Source organism: Protopterus annectens, chromosome 9.part0 (genome assembly GCF_019279795.1).
Source record: "Protopterus annectens isolate FY-2018-M chromosome 9.part0, PAN1.0, whole genome shotgun sequence".
In the NCBI taxonomy this organism is placed as follows: Eukaryota; Metazoa; Chordata; order Ceratodontiformes; family Protopteridae; genus Protopterus; species Protopterus annectens.
The window spans coordinates 51,545,341-51,571,142 of NC_056743.1; the positions used below are offsets into that span (position 1 = coordinate 51,545,341).

Here is a 25,802-nt window from a genome sequence, read left to right on the forward strand (position 1 = left end):
GGAAACAGATCCCCTGTATGGGGATCCACTGGTATGATGGCTTAGTGGTTAAATACTGTGACTGTAGTATACAGGGTCTTGGGTTCAAGACTTGCATAGGTTGTTTGTTTACAGGTGTAAAGGGAATTAAATAGTGTGGGAAGAAATAGCCAGGGAATTGTTATGGCTAGGCTTGTATAGGACCTAGGGCCGATAGCCTAGTACCAACCTATGAACAGAGTTTGATAAGGGTTTCCAGTTTAACTTACTTATTTGTTAACTTGACATGTAAACTTGTCCTGCGCAGACCCTTTTCAGCCATGACCTTGAACAATTCAGTTTAGTCAGTCAATCAATAAGCATATTTTTAGGATGTGGGAAGATAAAACCCACCTAGATACAAGCAGAATAGGCATACTCCACAGAGATAGTGACCAGAAGTCTGGAGTGATCCCAAGACCCTGCAGTTGCAAGGCACTACTATGAGAAGCACAGGTGCTGCTGACCTGCCAGGTAAGTCATTCACCTCCATCCAGAATCTTCTGCGTATTTTTAAAGCCTTGCTTGGTGGATTTTAAGATAGTGGGTCCTGGCTAGGTGGTTAGTCCTTCTGCAGTATTGTTGGATATTAGATATGAGGTATGAGTTCAGAAATTTTGAAATATTTCTAGTCTGGTTTCTTGGCAAAGATGGCATTTTTCAATATGGAGGTCATTCAATGAGCTGGGTTGTGCTTGAAACAACTTACAATTAAAAGAAAGATTTAGACAGTAATATGGGAATGGTTAGTCCCAAAATGCTAGCCAATGTTTCTAATGACACCAATGCTTGCACACGTTATGGAGATGCTGCAGAAGGCATTTCATATGTTAAATTGTAGCAAAATAAATAAATAAATAAATAAATACCAATAGCAAGTCCAAGAACTAAACTTTTACACATTCTCCTTATCAGGTGAATCATCTCCTTCACTGACTGAAGCCTGCATTAAGTGCTTTAGGACAACTTGCTTTGGACACCAGGCAAAGGCATGGGGTGGAAATGAGAAAGGCATATTAGGACAAAGAGCTACCATGACCTAGGGAGAAAACTGTCTGTCTTTGTATGCGATTTGAAGCAATGGATGGCTGTCACTTCAGAAAAAAAACAGCAAATATTGATAAATGCAAAGGCTAAATAAAATGTAACACAATATTAACAAGAAATACCAAATACAGAATTTGAGCCCATTTGGACTCTGTGTGCGCTGTGTTCTATACTGCTTATGGAAATTACTGTCTTACACTAGGTTTCCTCCTTAAGGTATTACAAATGTAAGTCACAAACTAAGCATATGACAGTGAGAAAAAGCCCACACTTTGAAGCTATAATGATGAAGGGGTGGCTAGGAAATGGAGATGGGTGATAACCCCTCAAAATCAACAGAAAAAAACATATACTTTAGGCTAATAAGGGTAGAACTAACCTGACCTTATTAAGCTATGCTGATGCAAGGTTGTTTCTGGTAAAGTAGGGTGAAAAAATGCCCCAAATTAACCTACTAAAATGCGTTTCAAACTGCCATAAACACTTACATTTTTTTTTCTTTTTTTCTTATTTTTTTTTTGAGTATGAGAAACATACACTATCAACATTTGGGAGTGCAAATACCAGAAATGCATGTAATTTATTGATAAATGTATTCTGTTTCCAAAGAAATATTCCTTAATTGGGACAAAACATAAACTAAAAATACCTATTTAGTAGCATTCAGTCAGTAGTAGAAACAGTGTGCTGATCTCAATCGACCATTCGCAGGCACAGCCATAGTTATTGGCTCCATGGCACAGGAAGGTAGAGGCCCTGACTATTATTAAGACAACCAGGGTTCATTTAGTGTAGCTGATGGCGTTGGGAAATCACTCAGGTAGGACAGGAACAAAGGAGTTCCGTCCATTAACCTCTCTTAAAGGGAAGTGGGCATTTGTCTGGAGCGCTGCTGTGGAGACCAAATATTATAAACAGACATTTACTCAATGGAGCCAGAGACACTTACAGAATATAATGAAAATCCTTCACTATGTCCTGTGCACACCACAGAAAGATGAATTCCCCTGATGGCTGCCTAGATGACATCTCACCCATAGGGAGTGAATGGGCAGAATCTGAGTTAAAGCAACTGGTCAGCTAGTCAACAATCAAGGGTGGGGGGCAAAAACTTGAATATATTTCACCTCACTAAACATTAACCATGAACAAAATCTGTAGTCCTGTGTAATGCTCCATTAACTGTAGGAGACACCACCAGGCACAGGAGAGCAACTGATCCAAGTCTTGAAACTGGATTGTGCTAATTTGTATCTTTTCAGTGAATGTCACAAAGTGACAAACAATGTGTTTATCTCTTATGATAAAGTACAGTATGAAAATTAACCAATTGACCAGCCCATAAGGTATAACAACGTACCCAACACTCTAGTCATAGCTGACTCTATAGTCAGACACACTGATGTTCCACTCACCAGGCTAAACAAAGAGAAAGTTACTGTCAGCTGCCTGTCGGGTGCCAGGATCCGCCACATAACGCATGTACTCAGGTCACTCCACAACAAGTACAAATATGACTCTGTCATTGTCCATGTTGGTGTGAATGACCTGAGACGTACCTGACATGGAGGAGCTGTCCGATCTTGTAGTCCAGGCAGGTATGACCCTAGCCCTGAGCAGCATCCTGCCATCACCCAGAATGATACCACAGTACAAAGACAAAATGATTGACTTCAACAATTGGCTAAGCTTCTGGTGTCATTCTACGGGGATCCAGTATCTGTCTGCCTGGGATGACATGATCGACAAGCCACGATGCTTTGCCAGAGATGGCCTGCACCTGTCGCCCCTGGGATTCCGGATACTGGCTAAGGCTCTAGCCACCCCTATAGTGCCTTTTTAGGCAAGGTTCAAATGACAAATTCACCACCTTAACAAGTACAGGCAAGAAGAATATGAGGGTATTGCTACTTAATGCTAGAAGTCTAAACCTCAAAATGCACTCTCTCGAGGCACTCCTTAAAATGGAGAACATCGACATCTGTGCAGTGACAGAGACCTGGTTCAAGGCTCCAGAGAATACCCCTGCATTACCAGGCTATACACCTTTCATACCACACCTTTCGGCCACCTAACCTGGACCGAAACACTAAAGGCGGAGGCGTGTCCATATTCATTAAGGATATCTACACCTCCAGGCTAGTTGCTCAGCATAATGCATCCAAGATTATCCAAGTGCAACTAATTCTGGGCAAGACTGCAATCCAAACTGTAGCTTGCTACAGATCCCCCACCATGACCCAGGATTCCCACTCCTCATTTCTTAATATACTGGAAAATATTAGGGTACAACCTAACAACCTAATAATGGGCGATTTCAACTACCCTACCATTAACTGGGAAAACAACTCATGTACCAACTCTTGTGCTCAACGTTTTCTGGAATTCATAAATTCCAATACCATGGATCAACTTATCCACACCCCCACCAGGAGGCAGCAATACCTGGTTATTACCAACATGGGCAACCGGTGCTCCACACCAGAGGTCAATTCCTTGTTGGTCAGATCCAACTACAAGCTAATCACCCTAGACATCCACATCCCTCCCCCACCCTCCATTAGGGAAACCACAGTAAAAAATTTCTCCAAAGCCAACTTCACGCTTCTTAAGACAGAAGTGGCAAACTTCACGACACCCATGCTGACGGACAATAGAGGTATGACTGCTGAATCCTACACAAATGCACTTTATAAACACTTACATGAGTGCATGGATCGTGCAATCCCTAACAGAACCAAGATGCTATCCTCCAAAAAAAGGAAACCAATCTGGTGGTCCCCTGCCATAAACAAACTCTACAACAGAAGAAAGAAACTGTTGCAAAAAAGAGTAAAATCCCATGACTGGAGAAACTCCCTGGTCAGCCTCAGTAAGAAGCTGAGATCCCTCATAAAATCCTCCAAAGCTAGTTATGGAAATAAAATCGCCACCGACTCTAAAGACAACCACAAAGCATTCTATAGCTATGTCAAGAATCTCAATGGCAACACTCAGATCTGCTCTGAGTTACAGCACAATGGCACTAAATATACAGAACCGACTGATATTGCCAACATCCTGGCAGATAGGTTCAGTGCTAACTTTACCTCTCTGTCATCCCCTAAAGGGCCCATATCCATACCAGAAAAATGCAAAGTTCCTGTAATCACAGCTGCACAGGTAAAAAACGCACTATCCAAAGCCAAGAACACAGCATCCATGGGACCTGACAACATCCCAGGCTGTGTTCTACATGAACTACAGACTGAACTGGCACCCCACCTAAGTACCATGTTCAATCATAGCCTCACCTCAGGCTATGTGCCCACTGAATGGCGCACAGCAACAGTTATCCCACTCCACAAAGGGGGAGCCACAACAGACCCCGGAAACTACCACCCCATTAGCCTAACGAGCCTGGTCTGCAAGGCTATGGAACGTATCATAGAACTTATAAACAATGACATTGGTAATCTCCAAACTCAGGACCCCACCCAGTTCGGGTTTGTAAAAGGCAGATCATGTCTCCTAAACCTGATAGACTTCTTTGAAGCAGTCACCAAAGCCGTAGATGAGGGTAAGGTGGTTCACACAGCCTATCTAGATCTCGCCAAGGCTTTCGACACCATCCCCAACTCTGGGATTATAGATAAACTCACTAAACTAGGTATAAATCCCTATGTCACAAGATGGGTTACCAACTGGCTCACTGACTAGCAGACTCCAAATCCAACTTCAGACCAGTGACAATTGGAGTACCACAGGGTTCAGTCCTGGGTCCTCTCCTGTTTGGTATCTACTTCTCTGAAGTACAGGCCAACACAGAACGTCTTTGGCTAACGAAGTTCGCAGATGACTGCAAACTAGGAGCCATAATTAAAACTCCAAAAGATGTGGACATCCTACAAAAGGGCCGCGCTGAGACAGATGCCTGGTGTCAAAGCCATGGCCCCAAGCTCAATGCCAAAAAGTGCATTGTCATCCCTTTTGGTAAAAACTCAGTACCCATGAACTACCACATAGGTGGTAGTCTACTTAACACTGAAAGTGTGATAAAAGAGACCTTGGGACACAGGTGGACAGTAGTCTCTCCTTTGATAATCACATCGCCACAGTAGTCAGCAAATCCTTCTACATGGCACACCTCATCACAAAAGGTTTCTCATCCAGGAAAAAAAGAGGTCATTGTTCCCCTCTACTCGTCACTCATTAGACCCATTATATAGTACAATGCCTCTTTTGGTATGTACCTCACAAGACATCTACAACAGCTGGAAAGGCCACAGAAATACCTCACAAACAGGATTACCGGCCTCAAAGAGATGCCCTATGCAGACCGTCTAAAAAAACTGCAGCTTTACTCCACTGCATATCGCCTACTCAGAGGCGATCTCTGCCTAACACACAAAGCTATGTCAAACCCAGAGCTTTTAGACATGCTCCACTTAAAGAAATCCCAATCCCTATGAGCTACACGCTCTAGGGACCTAAACTTCATCATCACAATAAACAGAACATGCTGGAGGGATAGATTCCTGTCCCAGAGACTTCCCATACTCTGGAACAAACTACCTATCTATATCAAACAAAGCTCCTCTTTAGCACTCCAAGAAAAATCTTGATGATTGTATGGGAGATAGGAAATTCACCCCGGGGATCACTTCTGTGGCTCTGCTCGACAGTGGCACAGGAAAATAATTTTCTTGGGTGGCAAAAGCCAGGGTACCTTTGGCTAGGCTTATATAGGCCCTAGGGCCAATAGCCTAGTACCTACCTATGAACCTAAATGTCAGGTTAGAATATGACCATCCATTTTATTATTTGCTCTACTAAGCATCTGCATAATTGTGTAAGAATTTTTTGTACTGTAGAGTGCATGGTACGTTTCACATTTTTCTCATACTGACTTGCATTATAACAGAGGCAATATTGGACATTATGAATTCATAGTAACAGTAATATGTTGCATTATAACAGAGGCAATATTGGACATTATGAATTCATAGTAACAGTAATATTAAGAGGCAAAATCTCAAGCGTCTCATTAAATATATATATCATACATGAATGCAGTCATTATTATGCACTGCATAACACTGAAAAGCCTCAGTTTTACATCCTAAGTAAAGTCACTATTGTATAAATAACACTACGAAATATTACTACACAAAAGTCACAAGACTATACTTATTGCTTATGTTATGCTGAGAGTAATAAGTGGGGATCTGTTCTGATCCACACTAATTTGTGCAAGGATTATGCAAAGCTGTGCTCTGGACAGCTGACCAGCTGAAGGCATGAACAAAAAATGAGAACAAAGTGAAAGGCAATGTCCTCTGGAAAAAAATGCTGCATGTTAGTGTCTAGTGAAGTTAAACCCACTCCAGTCGATGTACATATCATTCGAACAGCAATACCTATTTGGAAAAGTGCTACCAACATAGTTTTTTTTTGAAAGTGAGAGCATTTACCACTGTACTGAATCACAGCTCTGTTCAGAGAAATGTATTTCCATAGTAACCGCTGACCACTGTCCTACCTTCTGGCTGATCCGGTATGGCAGGTTGCACTAGCTGTTCCTTCTGCAATCAGCAGGACTGGACCAAGATTAACACTGCATCTACAGGCTCTTAAGGGAGGCAAAAACAAGTTTCATAACAAGAAATGGCAAAGGTGAGATGAGACTAAACAAAACGTTTGTAATGGAAGGAGGAGACTCTTAGATTACAAGGGAAGAAATTCACAGTACAGTTGGAAGCAACATGTACAACTGTTAAGTCTAAAGGACTACAGGAAAATTACAGTTGTGTACACTTACCATAAATGTAGATGTTAGAGTGTATTCGCTGTTGCAGTCACTACATTTGGGGCAATCTGCTGGCAGGTTGCCCTCAGTCGGCCTGAATGACAAAGTCTTGGGTCCTGCGTCGGTTGCTGTCACCTCTTCCATGACGTCAGGGGAATAAAACATGCAGCCAAAGCCATTTTATTCAGTTTTATTTGCCCCAGATGTCAGGTGCCCCCCAAATGGGGAGCAAATATATATATATATATATATATATATATATATAAATAAACAGTAAATATATAAATGCATTTTTAGAAACAAACTTTACCTTCAACTAAAAGCAAATACACCACAAAGGCTTTTGAATCACTGTTGCAGTCATTACATTTGGGTAGAATCTCAAAGCTATGGATGGGAGGATGGAACATTAGGAGCGGCTATAATGCCCTGCAGGACTGCAGTGGTGAAGCCTGCCCTGGATTTGGAGAACAGAGGTAAGTGATAATGCTTTGTGAAGGTATTAACAGAGCTCCAAGTAGCAGCTTCTAGAATGTCTTTGTTTGGGACCCCTCTGAGAAAAACTGCTGACGTAGAGGCAGCCCTGGTGGAATGGGATCTGATCCCTTTGGGCACAGGTTTACCATGATGCAAATAGCAGAAACAAATGCAGTGGCTTATCCATTTAAAAATAGTCTGCTTGATATAGCCTTCCCCTCTGATCCTGCAGCAAATGCTACCAGCAGTTGCTCAGACTTTCTTAGAGATTTGGTCCTGTTTAAGTAGAATCTTAGTTGTCTGTGTACATCCAATGAATGCAAAATCCGCTCCCCCTTGTTCCACGGATTTGGGTAAAATGTTGGCAGGTGAATGGTCTGGTTAAGAGCCACACTGGATACCACCTTAGGCATAAAAGAAGGACTGGTCCTGAGGGACACCCTGTCCGGGTAAAATATAATGAAAGGCTCCACTGCCATGAGAGCCTGTAGTTCTGAAACCCTTCTTACTGAAGTGACTGCCAAAAGAAAAGCTCTTTTCCAAGACAAAAATTTTATATCCGCAGTAGCTGCTGGTTCAAAAGGAGGCAAGGTGACTTTTTTCAGCACAAAATTGAGGTCCCATGCAGGAGTTGGTGCTCTTCTAGGAGGCCTTAAATTTTTGGCCCTTCTAAGATACTGTTTAAGCAGTGGATTAGAAAATAGGGGTGGCTCTGTGTTGTAATGAGCCGAGATGGCAGAGGTATGGATTTTTATTGAAGAAAAAGATAGGCCCTTCTCAAGCATCTCAGTTAAATATTGTAAAATCTGAAGAATATTGGTATTTGCTGTCTCTATTCCTTGTGCTTGGTTCCAAGCACAAAATCTCTTCCATTTATCAGCATAAGATTTTCTGGTACTAGGCCTTCTGGCTTCCAAAATGACGTCCATCACAGATTTACTCAGAGGTGTGGTTTGAATAATTAGTTGATTAGCCATGCTACAAGATTCAGAGTTTGGAGCAGAGTGTGTAGAATTTGATAGTTCTGCTGAGACAGTAGATGAGGTATTTGAGGCAAGTACTATGGAGGAAGGTGTGACATGTTCATTAGAAGTGGGTACCAGTGCTGGCAAGGCCAGTCTGAAGCAATCGGGATCATTTTTGTTTTTTTCCTGTCTGACTTTTAGTAAGACCTTGGAGAGAAGAGGCAGACGGGGAAAGGCATAGACTGATAGGTTTTTCCAACTGAAGGATAGGGCATCCACTTTCCATGCTTCTTTGTGATGAACACTTGTGCAGAATTTGTCCAACTGATAATTTTGGGGAGAGGCAAACAGATCTATGTCTGGGCTCCCTCATTTCTGTGTTAACATGCTGAAGATTTGTGGATCCAGTTTCCATTCATGCCGGTCCATAAGATTTCTGCTTAGGTCGTCTGCCAGAGTATTTTGCTTTCCTGGCAGGAATTGAGCTTGGAGATGTATTTGGTAAGTCAAGGCTGTGTTCCACAAGGCCATGGCTAGTCTGCAAAGGGGATAGGAATGTGTACCCCCGCTTGTTTATGTACCACATAACTGTGGTGTTGTCCGTCTTTATCAGTAGTTGTCCTGGATAAAGTAAGTCCTTGAAGGCTGTCAGAGCATTCTGAACAGCTAACATTTCTTTCTGGTTGATATGCAGATGCAATTGGTTTGGTCTCCATTTGCCCTGAATGCATCTCCCCACCAGGTGGGCCCCCCAAGCGTAGTCTGATGCGTCTGTAGTTAGGGTTTGGGTGGCAGGGGGTAGAGTGAATGACAGTCCCTTGTTTTGGTGACATGTCTCTGCCCACCAAAGAAACTCCTGTTGTATGCAGGGAATGAGAGGAATCATTGTTTCCAGACTGTGACAATGTTGACTCCATAAACTTTTTAGGTACCATTGAAGTTTCCTCATATGCAGTCTCACATATGGAATTAGTAGAATGCAGGATGCCATGAACGCCAAAGCCTGCAGAATTTGTCTTGCAGACAACTGGGTTTTTGTTACCATTTGTTTGAAGTATGTTGTCAGTTGCCTTTGTTTGTCTGGTGTGAGGTAAGCCATCTGGGCAGATGTATTCAAGCTTGCACCCAGGAACGTAATTATTTGAGAGGGTACAAGTTGTGATTTCTTTTAGTTTATAGTGTACTCTAGGCATGCTACGAGCCTTTTTACAAACGACAGATGTTTAAGAAGAGTGTCCTTGACCTCTGCTTGAATGAGACAATCGTCCAGATAAGGATACATTTGTATGCTTCTTTGTCTGCAGAATGCAATTACTGGTGCCAGGCACTTTGTAAAGACCCTGGGCACAGCAGATAAGCCAAAGGGCAGTGCAGAGAATTGGTAATGCAAAAACCCTGCTATGAAATGGGGGTATCTTCTGCATGATTCCCTTATTGGGATATGCAGGTATGCCTCTTTTAAGTCTACAGTTAATGACCAAGCATTCTTGCCTAGCATAGGCAGTACCTGTTGTAAAGTCAGCATTCTGAATGTTGGAATGTCCAGGAACGTGTTCAAAATCTATAAGTCCAGTATTGGACGCCAGTTATTGTCTTTTCTGGGTACCAGGAAAAGTCTTGAATAAAAACCTTGTCCTTTTTCCTTTTCTGGTACCAGATGAACAGCCCCCATATCCATGAGGGACATGACTTGTATCTGTGCCTCTGCCCACTGATTTTGTGGAAAATCAAGCCATCCGTTTGGAATTGGCAAAGTATGGAAATGAAATCTGTACCCCTGGGATACTATGTTTAATACCCATTTCTCCTGGGTAATTAACTGCCAATTTTGAGCATAAAGTGCTAGTTTTCCCCCCAGGGAGCTGCCAAAAGATAAGTGCTTGGTGATGGTAGAGGAAAGTCATTGAGACTGCTTACTGTAGGGTTGTGCTTTGTTTCCTCCAGATTTGGAGGTGGAGGCACCCCATTGCTTTGACCTGTAAGAACCCTGTGAACGATATCTGGAGCCTTTTGAGCGCCTGGATTTGCCCTGAGTGGCTCTGTTAGACACAGCAAAGGACCAATTTTTAGTAGGCCAGTGCCTACTGAAAGTACAGTTGTGTGCACTTACCATAAATGTAGATATTCAAGCGTATTCACTGTTGCAGTCATTACATTTGGGTAATCCTGCTGGCAGGTTGCCCTCAGTCAGCCTAAATTCCAAAGTCTTGGGTCCTGCTTCGGTTGCTGTCGCCCCTTCCCCTGATGTCAGGTCGTCAGGGGTATAAATGCAGCCGACGCCATTTTCTTCAGTTTTTCTTGCCCCAGATGTCAGGTGCCCTCAAAAGGGTAGGCTAGATATATATATGTAAAACATACAAGTGCCAAAATAAAGTTTACCTTCATCTACAAGCAAATACACCACATAGGTTGCATAGATCAGAGAAGTAAAGATAAGTTCCAGCAGAAATAAGGGGGATGGTGGGTGTGTAACCTGGACTGCAACAGTGAATACTCTCGAACATCTACATTTATGGTAAGTGTACACAACTGTACTATGTTCTTCATGTTTCACTGTCGCAGTCATTACATTTGGGTAGAGTCTCAAAGCTATGGTTGGGGGGCTGGAGCTAAACAACATTAGGAGTGGCTATGAGGCCCTGTAGAACTGCAGTGGCAAAGCCTGCTCTGGATTTAGAGTAAAGTGGCAGATTGTAATGCTTTGTAAAGGTGTGCACTGAACTCAAGTAACAGCCTCTAAAATGTATTTGGTTGGTACTCCCCTGAGAAAGGCTGCAGAAGTGGCTGCAGCTCTAGTTGAATGTGGCTTAATGCCCTTAGCACTGGTTTGCCATGCTGAGAGTAGCAGAAACGAATGCAGTGACCTATCCACTTTGAAATAGTCTGCTTGGAGATGGCCTTTCCTTGTGATCCTGCAGCATATGCCACTAGTAATTGTTCTGTCTTTCTGAAAACTTTAGTTTTTCCCAAATAGAATCTAAGTTGTCTGTGTACGTCCAAAGAATGCAGAATTTTCTCCCCCTTGTTCTGTGGATTTGGATAAAAAGTTGGCAAATGAATAATTTGGTTAAGGGCTACACTGGACACCACCTTGGGCATGAATGCAGGGTTTGTCCTCAGAGAGACCCTGTCTGGATAAAAAATGATAAAAGGTTCCCCAGCCATGAGAGCCTGTAGCTCTTACACTCGTCTTGCAGAAGTTATTGCTAGGAGCAGAGCTGTTTTCCAAGATAAAAACTTTATATCCGCAGTAGCAGCTGGCTCAAATGGAGGTAGGGTGAGTTTTTCCAAGACATAATTGAGGTCCCATGCAGGTATTGGCGTTCTCCTTGGAGGCCTTAAGTTTTTGGCTCCTCTGAGGTACTGCCTTAATAAAGGATGAGAAAAAAGTGGTGGCTCTATATTGTAATGAGCCGAAATGGCAGAGGCATGGATTTTAATTGATGAAAAAGATAGGCCTTTGTCCAGCATCTCAGTTAAGTATTGCAAAATCTGAGGAATATTTGGTACAGCTGTGTCAGTTCCTTGAGCTTGGTTTCCAAGCACAAAATCTCTTCCATTTTCCAGCATAGGATTTTCTAGTACTATTCCAAAATGACATCCATCACAGCTTTACTGAGAGGTGTGCTTTGTATGGCTACATTATCCGCCATGCTGCCAGGTTTAGAGTCCTGAGTTGGCTGTGCAGGATCTGATTGTTTTGTTGGGACAGTAGGTGAAGTATTTGAGGTAAGGTCCAGGCTGGGCATTGAGACAAGTTCCTTAAGATCGGATACCAGTACTGGCGAGGCCAGTCTGGGACAATCAAAATCATTTTTGGTTTCTCCTGTCTCACCTTTAGGAGTACCTTGGGAAGGAGAGGCAGTGGAGGAAATGCATATACTGATAGATTTTTCCAGTTGAAAGATAAGGCGCCCACTTTCCATGCTTGCCTGTGATAAGACCTTGTGCAGAATCTTTTTAGTTGAAAGCTGTGAGGGGAGGCAAATAGATCTATGTCCGGGCGTCCCCATTTCTTTGTTATCATGCTGGTGACTTGTGGATTCAGGTGCCACTCGTGGGGATCCATGAGGTTTCTGCTTAGTACGTCTGCGAGAGTATTGTCCTTTTCTGGCAGGAACTGTGCCTGCAGATGAACTTGATAAGACAATGCTGTGTCCCATAAAGCCATGGCTAGTCTGCAAAGGGGGTAAGAATGCGTGCCCCCTGCTTGTTTATGTACCACATGACCGTGGTATTGTCTGTCATTATCAGTAGTTGTCCCGGATGAATTAGGTCCTTGAAGGCTGTCAGGGCATTTTGAACAGCTAGCATCTCTTTTTGATTGATATGTAGATGCATTTGATTTGTGGACCAGGTGCCCTGAATGCCTCTTCCTGCGATGTGGGCCCCCCAGGCATAATCTGATGAATCCATTGTTAGGTTCTGCCTGGCTGGGGGTAGAGAGAATGGCTGTCCCTTGTTTTGGTGACAAACCTTTGCCCATCATCAAAACTCCTGTTGCAGGCAGGGAATGAGAGTAATCATTGTTTCCAGGCTGTGGCAATGTTGTGTCCAAACACTTTTTTGGAACCATTGAAGTTTCCTCATATGCAGTCTTGCATATGGAATTAGTAGGATGCAGGATGCCATGAAGTCCAAAGCCTACAGAATTTTTCTTGCAGATAACTGGGCCTTTGTTGCCATTTCCTTGAAATAGGTACTCAGTTGCCTTTGTTTGTCTAGCGTGAGATAAGCCATCTGGGCAGTTGTACTTAAGCTTGCACCCTGGAATATTATCTCTTGAGAGGGTACTAGTTTTGATTTCTTTTCGTTGACTGTGTAACCCTAGGCATGGTAAAAGTCTTTTCACAAATGCCAGATGCTGTAGTAGGATGTCCTTGTTCTCTGCTTGAATGAGGCAGTCATCCAAGTAAGGATATATTTGTATTCCTCTTTGTCTGCAGAAAGCAATTACTGGTGCCAGGCACTTTGTGAAGACCCTGGGCGCAGTAGATAAGCCAAAGGGCAGTGCAGAGAATTGGCAGTGCATTGAGCCAGCCTTGAATCTGAGGTATCTTCTGCATGATTGTCTGATTGGGACATGCAGGTATGCCTCTTTTATGTCTAAAGTGACGAGCCAAGCCTTTCTGCCCAGCATGGGCAGAAGCTGCTGTAAGGTCAACATCTTAAATTTTGGTATATCCAGGAAAGTGTTTAGAATAAATAGGTCCAGTACTGGTCTCCATGCTTTGTCCTTTCTGGGTACCAAGAACAGTCTTGAGTAAAATCCTTGTCCCTGCTTTTGATGTGGCACTTATTGAATAGCTCCCATGTCCATGAGGGATGAGACTTGTTTTTGAGCCTCTGCCCATTGATTTTTTGGCAGGTCTGGCCAACCGTTTGCCCTTGGCAGGGTATGGAAATGAAACTTGTAGCGTTGTGACACTATGTCTACACCCATTTGTCCTGGGTTATAATGTGCCAATTGAGAAAAAAGTGCTATTTTCCCCCTAAGGGTGCTGCCAGTAGATAAGTGCTTGGTGCAGGCAGGGGGAAGTCACTGGGACTGTTTCCTGTATGGTTGTGATTTGTCTTCTCCCCTTTAGACCTGTACGAACCTTGCGGCTGAGATCTGCCTCTAGGACGTCGGGATCTGCCCCTTTGAGGTCTGTCTGACACTGGAAAGGACCAATTCTTTGTAGGCCAGTGTCTGCGAAACCTAGGTGGCTGTACTTGTAATAAATCTTTGACCGTTTGCATAGATTTAGCTTTGTCTTCCATTTTCTTTAACACCTCTTCTGTCTTAACACCAAACAAGGTATCATGCTGTAATGGTGCATCTAATAATTTAGCTTTGACATGATCAGGCAGATTTTGTTCCTTTAACCAAGCATGCCTCCTAATTACAGAACCCGTAACAGCGGCCCTGCAGGAGGCCTCCAGATAATCAAAACCACATTGCAAAGTATGCTTTCCAACATGTTCAGCTGCATGCAATAAATCCTGCATTTCTTTATCTGCACATTCAGAACATAACAACATTTTCTGTTTAAGCAGTGTCATGACATATTGCTGATATTTGAGCATATGAAACTGGCAGTTTAAGGCCCTTATAGCCAAGGCAGCAGATGTGTAAATCTTTTTTCCCCATCTATCCAGTGCCCTAGAATCTCTGTCAGAGGGGGTAGGGTTTTTTTGCAGTGGAAGCCTTAACCCCTTTGGGACCCTGAGAAATAGTTTCTGGGTCTGCAGCAGGGTTTTTGAAAAGGAATTTATGAGAGTCAGGAACTCTGTAGTATCTGTCAGGCTTAACAGGAGCTGGAGGTAAGGAGTCAGGGGTCAGACTAGACTATGAAAACACATCATCTACAATGTCTAACACAGATGGAATAGCTAGAGGCAGTAGAAGGAAATCCCTGAGCCTCTTCTTAGATTCTGAAAAATCTTGGCTCTCCCAGTGGAAATGCTCCCTCATGGTACGCGAGGTTTCCCCAAAGGAATAGTCCTCAGGAGGAGAAGCTGAAGGAATAGATTCTTCAGCATAAGAATCCTCATAGGGGGGAAGAGAATACTGTTGATCAGAAGAGGACTCGGAGGAAATGGAAACCTGATCTGAAGATTCATAGTCTGTCTCTTGCCTAGGCCTCTTATCAGGAGGGGGAGGGGGATGGGAACTCCTGATCAAGGTAATTAAGTCTTCGGCCATTTTGAGCATCTGTTTTTTGGGCATGGAGGCCTGTCCATGTGGCTAATGAACTGGTTTCTTTACTTTTAAAGGTGCTTTAGTCTTTGCCTTTGAAGCTGAACTCGGTTTAATGTATAATTGTTTAGGTCTGAATACACCCTCAGAAGCTGATGCCTGCTCAGCGGCTCCGGACCCATCTGAGGAAATAGTCTCTGAGGCTCCAATACCTTGAGTTTCCAGCGGCCTGAACGACTCCATGTGAGAGTCGGTAGCGCATGCGACTCTAAAGTAATGGGTGTCAGGGGCTGCTAAAGCGCCTCACTGAGAACCGGCGACTGGCTTAGGAGAAGCTTCGTTGTCTGTTTTGGACCTCGGTTGCCTGTCTTTTATTTTGCGCTTTTTGTGAACTCCGGTATTCGGATGGCTATCCGGCGACATTGTATAATTAAATCTACTTCCAAAATAGCTTAGTGCAAAATCGTACCGATGCTTTATAGTGCGTTGGTTAAATCTAGCACAAAACCGATAACCTGAAACGTTATGGTCAGGGCCTAGGCAAGGAATACAGTAAGAATGAAAGTCCTTATGAGGTAATTGCTTCCCACAAGTAATACAATTATTAACTTTTTCGGACATTGGTCTGGAGCAAGAAAAAAGTTTCCCCAATGGGGTACTTAGCTTTTAATGAAGACTTCAGATCTGAAACTCGAACACGAAAATCTCAGGAGTCGGCCAACCGGCACTTGCAAACTGCTTCTGCTTCGGGCACCGTGCGGCAAGAAAGACTGAATAAAATGGCGTCGGCTGCTTCTTTTATACCCCTGACGACCTGACATCAGGGAAGGGGCGATAGCAGCCAATGCAGGACCCAAGACTTTGGAATTCAGGCCGACTGAGGGCAACATGCCAGCAGGATTACCCAAATGTAATGACTGCAACAGTGAAACACGAAGAACATCCTGGGTGGCTGCACTAGCAAGAATTCTTTTACAGTTTGCATAGATTTAGCTTTGTCTTCCATTTTCTTTAAAACCTCTTCTGCCTTATTACCAAAGTATCATGCTGCAAAGGGGCATCCAACAATTTAGCTTTAACATGATCAGGCAGATTTTGCTCCTTGAGCCAGGCATGCCTTCTAATCACAGATCCAGTAACTGCGGCCCTACAAGAGGCCTCCAAGGAATCAAAACCACATTGCAAAGTATGCTTTCCAACCCGTTCTGCTGAATGCAATAAATCCTGTAACTCTATTTTCCACACAATCAGAAATCAACATCATTTTCTGTTTCAGTAAGCCCATGCTGTTGATATTTAAACATATGAAACTGACAGTTTAAAGCCCTGATTGCCAAGGTTGCAGACGTATAAATCTTCTTACCCAATCTATCCAGCGCCGTGGAATCTCTATCAGAAGGGGTAGGATTTTTGGCTGTAGAAGCCTTTACACCCTTGAGACCCTGAGAAATAGCCTCAGGATCAGCAGCAGGATTTTTGAAAATAAATTTGTGGGAGTCAGGAACCCTGTAATATCTGTCTGGCTTACTAGGAGCTGGAGGCAGGGAATCAGGAGCCATGCTTGACTCCGAGAACACATCAACAATGTCTAATACAGGAGGTATTGCCAAAGGCCTATGCTGAGAAGCCTCTTTTTTGATTCAGAGAAGTCCTGACTCTCCCAGTGAAAATGTTCCCTTAAAGTATGCAAAGTCTCTCCAAAAGAGTAATCCTCAGGAGGAGATGCAGATGGGAAGGAGTCCTCTGCATCAGAATCCTCATAGGGTGGAATAGAAAATTCCTGATCAGAAGAGGAATCAGAAGAAATGGAAACCTGACCTGAAGATTCATAATCAGTGCCTTGCCTAGGCCTCTTATCTGTCTCTGTCTTTTTCCTTGCGTTTTTTTGTGAACTCCGGTAGTCGGATTGTTAACCAACGACATTTCAGGATAGTTAAATCTTGAACCAAAATATTTAGAAGCAAAAATATACCGACGCTTAATAGTGCGTTGGTTAAATCTAGCACAAAACCGACAGCAAGGCACATTGTGATCGGGGCCTAGGCAAGGAATACAGTACAAATGAAAATCCTTATGAGGTATTTGCTTCCCACAAGTAATGCAATTATTAACTTTTACTGACATCAATAAGGAGCAAGAAAAAGTTTCCCCAATGGGGTACTTAGCTTTAGCTTGAAGACTTCGGTTCTGAAACTCGAATGTGAAAATTTCAATAGTCGGACGACCGGCACTTGCGAACTGCTTCTGCTTCGGGCACCACGCGGCAAGAAAGACTGAATAAAATGGCGTCGGCTGCATGTTTTATACCCCTGACGTCATGGAAGAGGAGACAGTAACCGATGCAGGACCCAAGACTTTGTTATTCAGGCCGACTGAGGGCAACCTGCCAGCAGATTATCCCAAATGTAATGACTGCAACAGTGAAACACGAAGAACATCATCCAATCACAATACTAAACTCCTTATACAAGAGGAATGTTTATGTGTAACATGTGCTTAGTAAAGACTGTAAGAATTGGTACTGGGCTGGCCTGGTCCTATCTATATTGGAAAATGCTATATAAAGAGAATGGATAAAATAAACGTATAGGTAATCGTTGTTCTGGTTTAATATACCGACAAAGTAGTAGTCCAGGGGCCACAAACCAGTTCAGTACAGGTGCAACATGCATGGGGAATGCACTGCTCTCTACAGAAATGCTTATTGAAAGAAGTAAAGGCAGTCAATGATAAAAAGAATGCATCTACAGTTAGGTTGTGGACATCCTTTTTCATAATGCAGCATCTTTACAGATAAACAGACAATTACAGACGTATCTAACATTTTTTTCCTGCAAGGTGATTTTTGCTTAATTTAGCTTCATTGCAAATAGTGCACTTGACCACATGCTTGTGACGTTTTCCTTTCAAGCAATTAGAGTGGAACATATATAGAGACACAACTAGCAACGAGGATTGACAATGACAGTGCATGGAGGAGTTTTCCTCGGACTATTTATTTGAAGAAATGGGGGTTCTGTAAGGGTGACATTCCCAGTGTGTGGTTTAGAAAGCAATGACAGACATTCATCCATGCCAGCAGCAGCCATAACAGCGTGCGACAATACGCTACTTGGTTGGCAGTTTTTTACTGGATTTTTACACTTTTTTATTTACTAAAAAGTTCAAAAGTATAGTTGAGCTAAGTTTTTTTGGTCTTTTGGGGAAGCACTGCTTGTTTAATAGACCGTCTTTATGTCTCCTGATAAAGGCTGGATCTTTAGTCATGCAGAACAAATGACAGAACCAGTGAGAGTTGCTCTAAATACTGCATTAACTGCATCAGATCCACATTTTATGGAATGTTATGTCACAGAAAGTTTAGCAACTTGAGAGGCAGAATGAAGCATTTCTTCAAGTTTTGACCTCATGCCTTGGTTAGGAATTTCAGAAATCTTCTAACCCATATTGTCTAACATATTAAAAGGAATTTTATCATGTGTGTCACAGTTTAAATGTTCTCCTTGTCATTTGGTATAGAGCTAGAAGCAGGAACTAATTTAGTTACCTCTAGAACAAGCATCCCTTTTTTTAGAAGAACGAGTGGAAAGAGTAGTGCTATCTTGGCTGTAAGGCATGAATAATCTTTAGAAGACTCTGAGCTAAAGCAATCTAATCATCATGAGATGTTTGAGGAACAGATTTATCTGATGAGATTTTTCTAGGACTAGGAGGGGGATATATATGTTTTGTCTTCAGTTGTCTTTTATGTAGTCTGTCCTCCTGAGGTTTAGCTATTAAGGGTAAAACTTCTATTCTACACCCTTTGCTCTCTTCTCTGATTATAATCTGGTGAACACTCCCTTCACCCACTTACAAAATGATACTTGCTTCAAGGGAACTCAACCTTGGAAGGCCAACAGGAGAAAAGACAAAAGAAGAGTCTGAAAGTGTAAATGTGCCTTTGCCCTATGCCCAAAATGGCTTCCACACGGGTAACGCTAGAGAGCCTGTCAGATGCTGACAGATGGGTCTCGGGTCGTGGTCACCCTAGAAGAGGAAAAGGAGGTCCACTCAAAATCATCTGCATCTTTCAACATTTTATTCCTTTACTTCTTTTTAACTGGAGAGTCAAACATAGCAGCTGAAGATGGATGACATAGCTAAATGCTCCAACACAGACAACCTCTTATCTTCCAGATACTGGCTACAGATCCTAAGGTGACTCCTTGAGAATTTTAGCGCAAATCCCTTACAAACCTAACAGGCCATATCGTGTTCTGCCCCAAAACAAAACCAACTAGTGTGGTTCTCAAAATAAGGTATCTGTTTACCACAGCCTTCCTTCCCTCTTCTGACACATTCATGAGAGACAAATCAGAAGTTCTATGAAAAAGCAAGAAGAAGAATCTATAATGGGGTACATCAACCTGAGCTTCTGGGAGACTGTGACCAAGCCGATGGTAAAAACTGTTCACAGCAGATATTATTGTTGGAGCCTTCCTGTGTCCTGACAGAGTGCTCTTCAAACTATCTGGAGATATACAGAGCTGAGTATATTTTTCTGGCACTTCAGAGTTGTGTACTGGTAATTGTTGTTTGACTAATTTTATATCATTGCTGGATGACTTCAGAGTTGTGCACTGTTATTTTTGCTTCACTGTATAGTTTTTTTCAGATCTCTGCTGAAGGTGTTGGTTTTCCCCTACCCAACCTCCCTATTCCTGTCTTGTTCTTTAAATTTGGAGGCTTTTGCAGTTGCCCACCCCCATTGTAGACGTGATCTGGGACACTCCCCCCAGTCCCATCTCTTTACCTCATTCTACCTAATAGACTCCTTCTGCACTTGTTTTTAGTCATTTTTAATTTAATTGCAATTTTTAAACTGTTTGGTCTAACATTGCTACATACTCAAGTGTGCTAGCTTGCACTGCATTTGAATTGTTTTTACTGCTGTTTTAACTACTTTCCTGTATATATGTGTATATGTATATAAATATCTATATATATATCTATATATATATATATATATATATCTATATATCTATATATATATCTATATATATATATATATATATATATATATATATATATATATATATCTATATATATATATATATATATATATATCTATATATATCTATATATACTTCATATATCTATATATATCTATATCTATATATATATATATATATATATATATATATATATCTATATATCTATATATATATCTATATATATATATATATATATGTACAGAGCTACCGCACTAAAAAAGCAAGGAAGAACTAAGACTAATAACAAAAAAAACATAAATAAATCTACCTAACTAAGAAGGCCAAAAAGCAGGAAAAATAACACCCCGAGACCGAACTGTTCCTTAGCGCTTTCGTCCGTTTACTGTTGATTCGAACTTCTTCAGAGTAACAAAATATCAAACTTTAGAGAATTATATAGCACACATAAAACAGAGCCTCTTAATTGCAATGTAAAACATGAACAAGAAAGGACCAATCCACACGTTGGATGTGGCAACTTGGACCAATAGCAGACAAAGCTGTGGGTGTTAGTTAGGAATATAATTAGTGAGCAGGGTTAACAAAGAGATTGCTGGTTAGCAAGGGGATTATACCTACATATTAATATGGAGTAGCTGTGCTTGTTAGCTACGAGAAGAAATGGGACCAAGCGGTCCCCTTACTACTATGAGAATTGCTAATTCTTGATACTTTAATTTATTAAATAAGAGATCTGTACTTCAAACTTTAATTAAACAAGAGATCTGTACTTAAAACGAATGACTCATTTCGCTACCCTTTTTTAAAAACACACAATGTATTGGAGAGGCAGTACCGGGGGTTGTATCATGTTAATTAGCCGACCAGCAGTAAGAAAACGCCAATCGCTGGGCCACGTTCAGGAGGAATCACCAATCAGGCTAGTCCACAAGGTCCTGATCGGCTCATCAGACCCCTTGTAATGAGGGGTTTGCTTCTATCACTCTGCACTGTGGTAGGAAAAAAATCCAGGGTCTTGCCATGGGCTCATCGTCTCATGCTCACTACTTGGCGCTGAAGTAACTGCGCCGAGTCTTGGCGGCAAACAGGCAAGATAGGACCCTGCCGGTTCTGTCTATGCACACCCTAATTCCATACATATATAACAGAACTGTGCTTTAGTCCAACAACCCTAATCGTGTCCACAACATATTACTAAGATGCACATGTTACAATTATAGAAAAGAACTAATTCTGTTTGCTGGTCTAGTAACCGTGCAAGAAGACGCGGTTCCCATCCCATTATGGGGGTTAATGCAAATAACCCGCTTGAAAAAAACACTGCCGCAGGCTGTGTCAAGAATACAATTCACAAAAAAACATTAACTGTCCATGAACTCAAAGTTATTATACTGAATGGAGTGTCAGAGTCCGATGATCGAAGTAGATGGTGCCTGTGAGTATCAAAGTTCAAGTCTGCTGAAGAACTAATATGATTGGATTGCGCTGCGTCGGTTTCAACAGTGCATTATCACAAGCTCCCACCACGTGTCCTTGATACATAGATAGAGAACCTGCGCTGAGACACGGTGGTACAAGGAAGGAACATACTTCCTACTGGTTCAACAACTGTATGGGCTCCAACTAGGAGCTTGATTGTGCCACTCATGGGGCAGTCGTTCTCCACCAGTAAAGATGTTTTTTAGGGCCATACTCATTGGTTATACCTCAACTAGAGGTGCTCCAATGGTTTTAAATGAAGACCTCCTGCCCGCCAATGCTGTATAATGTTGGTGGAGCCAATGGGAAGAGTGGGCTGGGACGAGTGCTCCAATGACTCGCCAGCTGGTGTGAGCCAATAAATGACTTACTGCAGCCGGAAAGACGACCAATCCGCTGTTATATATGGTCGTCCAGTGATGTGTCAATTAGTGAAGGTTGGGCCAATAGTGCCTCCTGATTTTAGCCTCCCTCTGCAAGTGGTTTCGTACTTAATTGCTCCATTTGAGCGCACATTTCAAGTTAACATTCTCGTTGAGCCCTGGTTCAGTCTCAGCATTAAGTAAAATCTGCCACCTTAGTTCCTTAAGTTCAAGCAAGGACTTGTTCTTGCCGAAAAACTGGTCTATTTGCTCTAGGACAGAGAAACAGAATTTGTTGAAGTTAGGGCAAGTTTGACTGTCGTCCCAGCTCGTTAATGCTGTCTTTATTTCTAATGGCAGCAAGGTGTTCCTTTGCCCTGTCAGACAATCTCCTGATTGTTTTTCCTACATAGAAGCTATAGAAGTCTTGGCGTTCTACAGTTATGTCAAGAATCTCAATGGCAACACTCAGATCTGCTCTGAGTTACAGCATAATGGCACTAAATATACAGACCCAACTGATAGTGCCAACATCCTGACAGACAGGTTCAGTGCTAATTTTACCCCCTCTCACCCCCTAAAGAGCCTATCTCTATACCGGAAGAATGCAAAGTTCCTGTAATCATGGCTGCACAGGTAAACACCACACTCTCCAAAGCCAAGAACACAGCATCCATGGGACCAGACAACATCCCAGGCTGCGTTCTACACGAACTACAGAATGAACAGGCACCCCACCTAAATACCATGTTCAATCATAGCCTCACCTCAGGCTTTGTGCCTGCTGAATGGTGCGCAGCGATGGTTATCCCACTCAACAAGGGGGGAGCCACCACGGACCCTAGGAACTAAAGCCCCATTGGCCTGACGAGCCTGGTCTGCAAGGCCATGGAACGTATCATCATGGAACTTATAAACAAAGACACTGGTAATCTCCAAACTCTGGACCCCACCCAGTTCGGGTAGACTTCTTTGAAGCAGTCACCAAAGCTGTAGACAAGGGTAAGGTGGTTCACACAGCCTATCTAGATCTTGGCAAGGCTTAAGACACCATCCCCCACTCTGGAATTATAGATAAACTCACTAAACTAGGTATAAATCCCTATGTCACAAGATGGGATGCCAACTGGCTCACTGACAGAACCCACACTGTGAAAGTAGCAGACTCCAAATCCAACTTTAGAACAGTGACAAGTGGAGTACCACAGGGTTCAGTCCTGGGTTGTCTCCTGTTTGGTATCTACTTCTCTGAAGTACAGGCTAACACAGAAGGTCTTTGGCTAACGAAGTTCGCAGATGACTGCAAACTAGGAGCCATAATCAAAACTTCTAATGATGTGGACATCCTACAAAAGGGCCTCCCTGAGACAGATGCCTGGTGTCAAAGCCATGGCCTCAAGCTAAATGCCAAAAAGTGCATTGTCATCCCCTTTGATAAAAACTCTATACCCATGAACTACAACATAGGGCGTAGTATACTTAACACCAGAAGTGTGATAAGAGACCTTGGGACACAAGACAGTAGTCTCTCCTTTGATAATCACATCTCCACTGTAGTCAGGAAATCCTTCTAAGTGGCACACCTCATCACAAAAGGTTTCTCATCCAGAAAAAAAAGAGGTCATCGTTCCCCTCTACTCATCACTCATTAGACCCATTATAGAGTACAACGCCCCTTTTGGTATGTACCTCACAAGACATCTACAACAACTGGAAAGGCTGCAGAAATACCTTACAAAGAGCATTACCAGCCTCAAACACATGCCCTACGCAGACCGTCTCAAAAAACTCCAGCTTTACTCCATTGTATATCGCCTACTCAGAGATGATCATAACATACACAGCTATGTGAAACCCAGAGCTGTTGGACATGCTCCACTTAAAGAAATCCAATTCCTTCAACCTACATGCTCTAGGGACCTAAATCTTGTCACCACAATAAACAAAACATGCCAGAGGGATAGATTCCTGTCCCAGAAACTTCTCATACTCTGGAAATATACCTATCTATATCAAACAAAGCTCCTCATTAGCACTCTTCATGAAAAATCTTGATGATTGGATGGGAAAATAGGAAATTCACCCCAGGGATCACCTCTGTGGCTCTGCTCGACAGTGACACAGGAAAATAATTTTCTTGGGTAGCAAAAGCCAAGGTACCTTTTTGGCTGGGCTTGTATAGGTCCCAGGGCCAATAGCCTAGTACCTACCTATGAACAGCACTGATATATACCTGCATATCGACCTAAGCTTCTGGGAGACTGCAACCAAGCCGATGGTAAAAACTGTTCCCAGCACTGATATGTACCTGCATAGATAAAAGCGAAATGAAAATGGCATGCGTGCTCTTCTCCTTTTGTACTAGCAAGCTGGTGCACACCTAGAGCAAAAATACACTAAGTGCAAGAATGACCCTGAACTATAGATGTCTGGGTAGATGGGCAGGACCTTTGTAGGGAAAGTCCTAGATGTTAAGAGTAATGCAACAGAGATATAATGAAGGAAAATCACAGCTTACCTAATGAGAAACCAAGTAAGTTATTTAATGTAAGTTAGCCACTATATTTTGGTGCAAAAGTATTTTATGTATAAATTATTACAAGCATGAATAAAAAATAAGCATTGCTCTGGCAAAAAAGATGTCTAAATACGTTAATGCAAAAAAAAGATGTCTAAATATGTTGTTTAATGCAGTACCACATTAAATATTTCCAACCGGATGCATCATACCTGACTATGACTGACGAATGCAGGTCAAAGAAAAATCAAATATTCTTTGAAAAACACCTCTACATAAACAAAAATTAAGTACAAACCTGAACCACCTTTTGCAAGGTATTTATCTCTTGCGTAGATGACAGAGTCCAACATGGATTCATATAAGAGGAAATAGCCCTGTGCAGAAACAAGAAAGCAGAAAATATGTAAACATTTTAGTGTAAAAATGACAATTTGAAAAGTAAAATAATGATTCCCTTTTATTCCTTCTACTCAGTGTAAATGTGCTGAATGGCTTAGAACAAATATTTACTGATGCCACTTAGCAATACCAGAGTAACATCACAGCATGATACAGACTAGTACAACAGAAGTGTCGTTTATATTTGTTTTACTACAGCATACATCTTAGGAACTGACCAGCCCAAAAACACTGAAAATTACTTAGGTTTTCTGGATCATGCACATCCTCTTACTGGATAGAGACTACATCTGTAGCTGTGTGCCTTCAGTTAGTCACACAGCTACAGATGTGGTCTCTGTCCTCTAGATGCTGAAGCTAACCTTCAGCATGAAGACTTAAGTGTTAGAACATGTAATGCATGGGGGTGCAGCCACCGACTTGAGGCAATTATTCCTTTTATGGAAGGTTAAAATTCCTTTCTGGAAAGTGTATGTAGTTGCGCATGTTTGCTGTAAAATAAAAGGAAATGGGGATCACACTCTGCTTATTTACTTCTTGAGTGGTTTTACTGAACTGAAGTCTAGAAAAATGTAGCACAAGTTAAGACAGAGATGAGGAGCAACAGCCACGTAACACATCAACCTAGTGTGTGCGCATATACTCTGCAACTTAGAAATGCACATTCAAACACACTTCCATGTGCAATTTGTAGGTGTAACAGATTTTTGTCATAATGAATACTCTGTTCAATATTAACATGTAATGTAAATGGCCTTACAGGTATGGACAAAAACAAAGAGCACTGAATTATATTAAGAAGTTTAGGGTGAGGACTTCCAAGATGGCTGCACACTGAGTAACAGCTTAATATCACCTTTCCCAGTGGGGAAACAGAAGCTCAAAAAAAAGAGAGCCAGAGAGTTTGTCTTTTTGGCACATTTCAGTTACTGGCTAGTAAGTATATTGCATGGATGCCAGCAAAGTAGAAATTTAAAGAATCTGAAAAAAAAAATCAAATACAAAAGGTGAAGAGAAAACATTAGGTGGGAAGAATCCTGCAGCTGTTCAGCGGAAAGCAGTTCAAG

The 25,802-nt window shown here is 42.1% G+C and overlaps 1 protein-coding gene across 2 annotated transcripts in view; it reads right to left on the reverse strand.

Moving 5' to 3' along the window:
• The window catches only part of PRMT3 (protein arginine methyltransferase 3), a 2,672,092-nt gene that overhangs the window by 1,457,673 nt on the left and 1,188,617 nt on the right, over positions 1-25,802 (reverse strand). The window contains exon 11 of one of the 2 annotated variants that reach the window (XM_044082552.1): positions 24,641-24,710. In XM_044082552.1, coding sequence (XP_043938487.1) covers positions 24,641-24,710 — 70 coding nt within the window. Of the gene's footprint in view, positions 1-24,631; positions 24,711-25,802 lie in introns of both variants that reach the window. The other variant, XM_044082550.1, reaches the window with a different exon arrangement.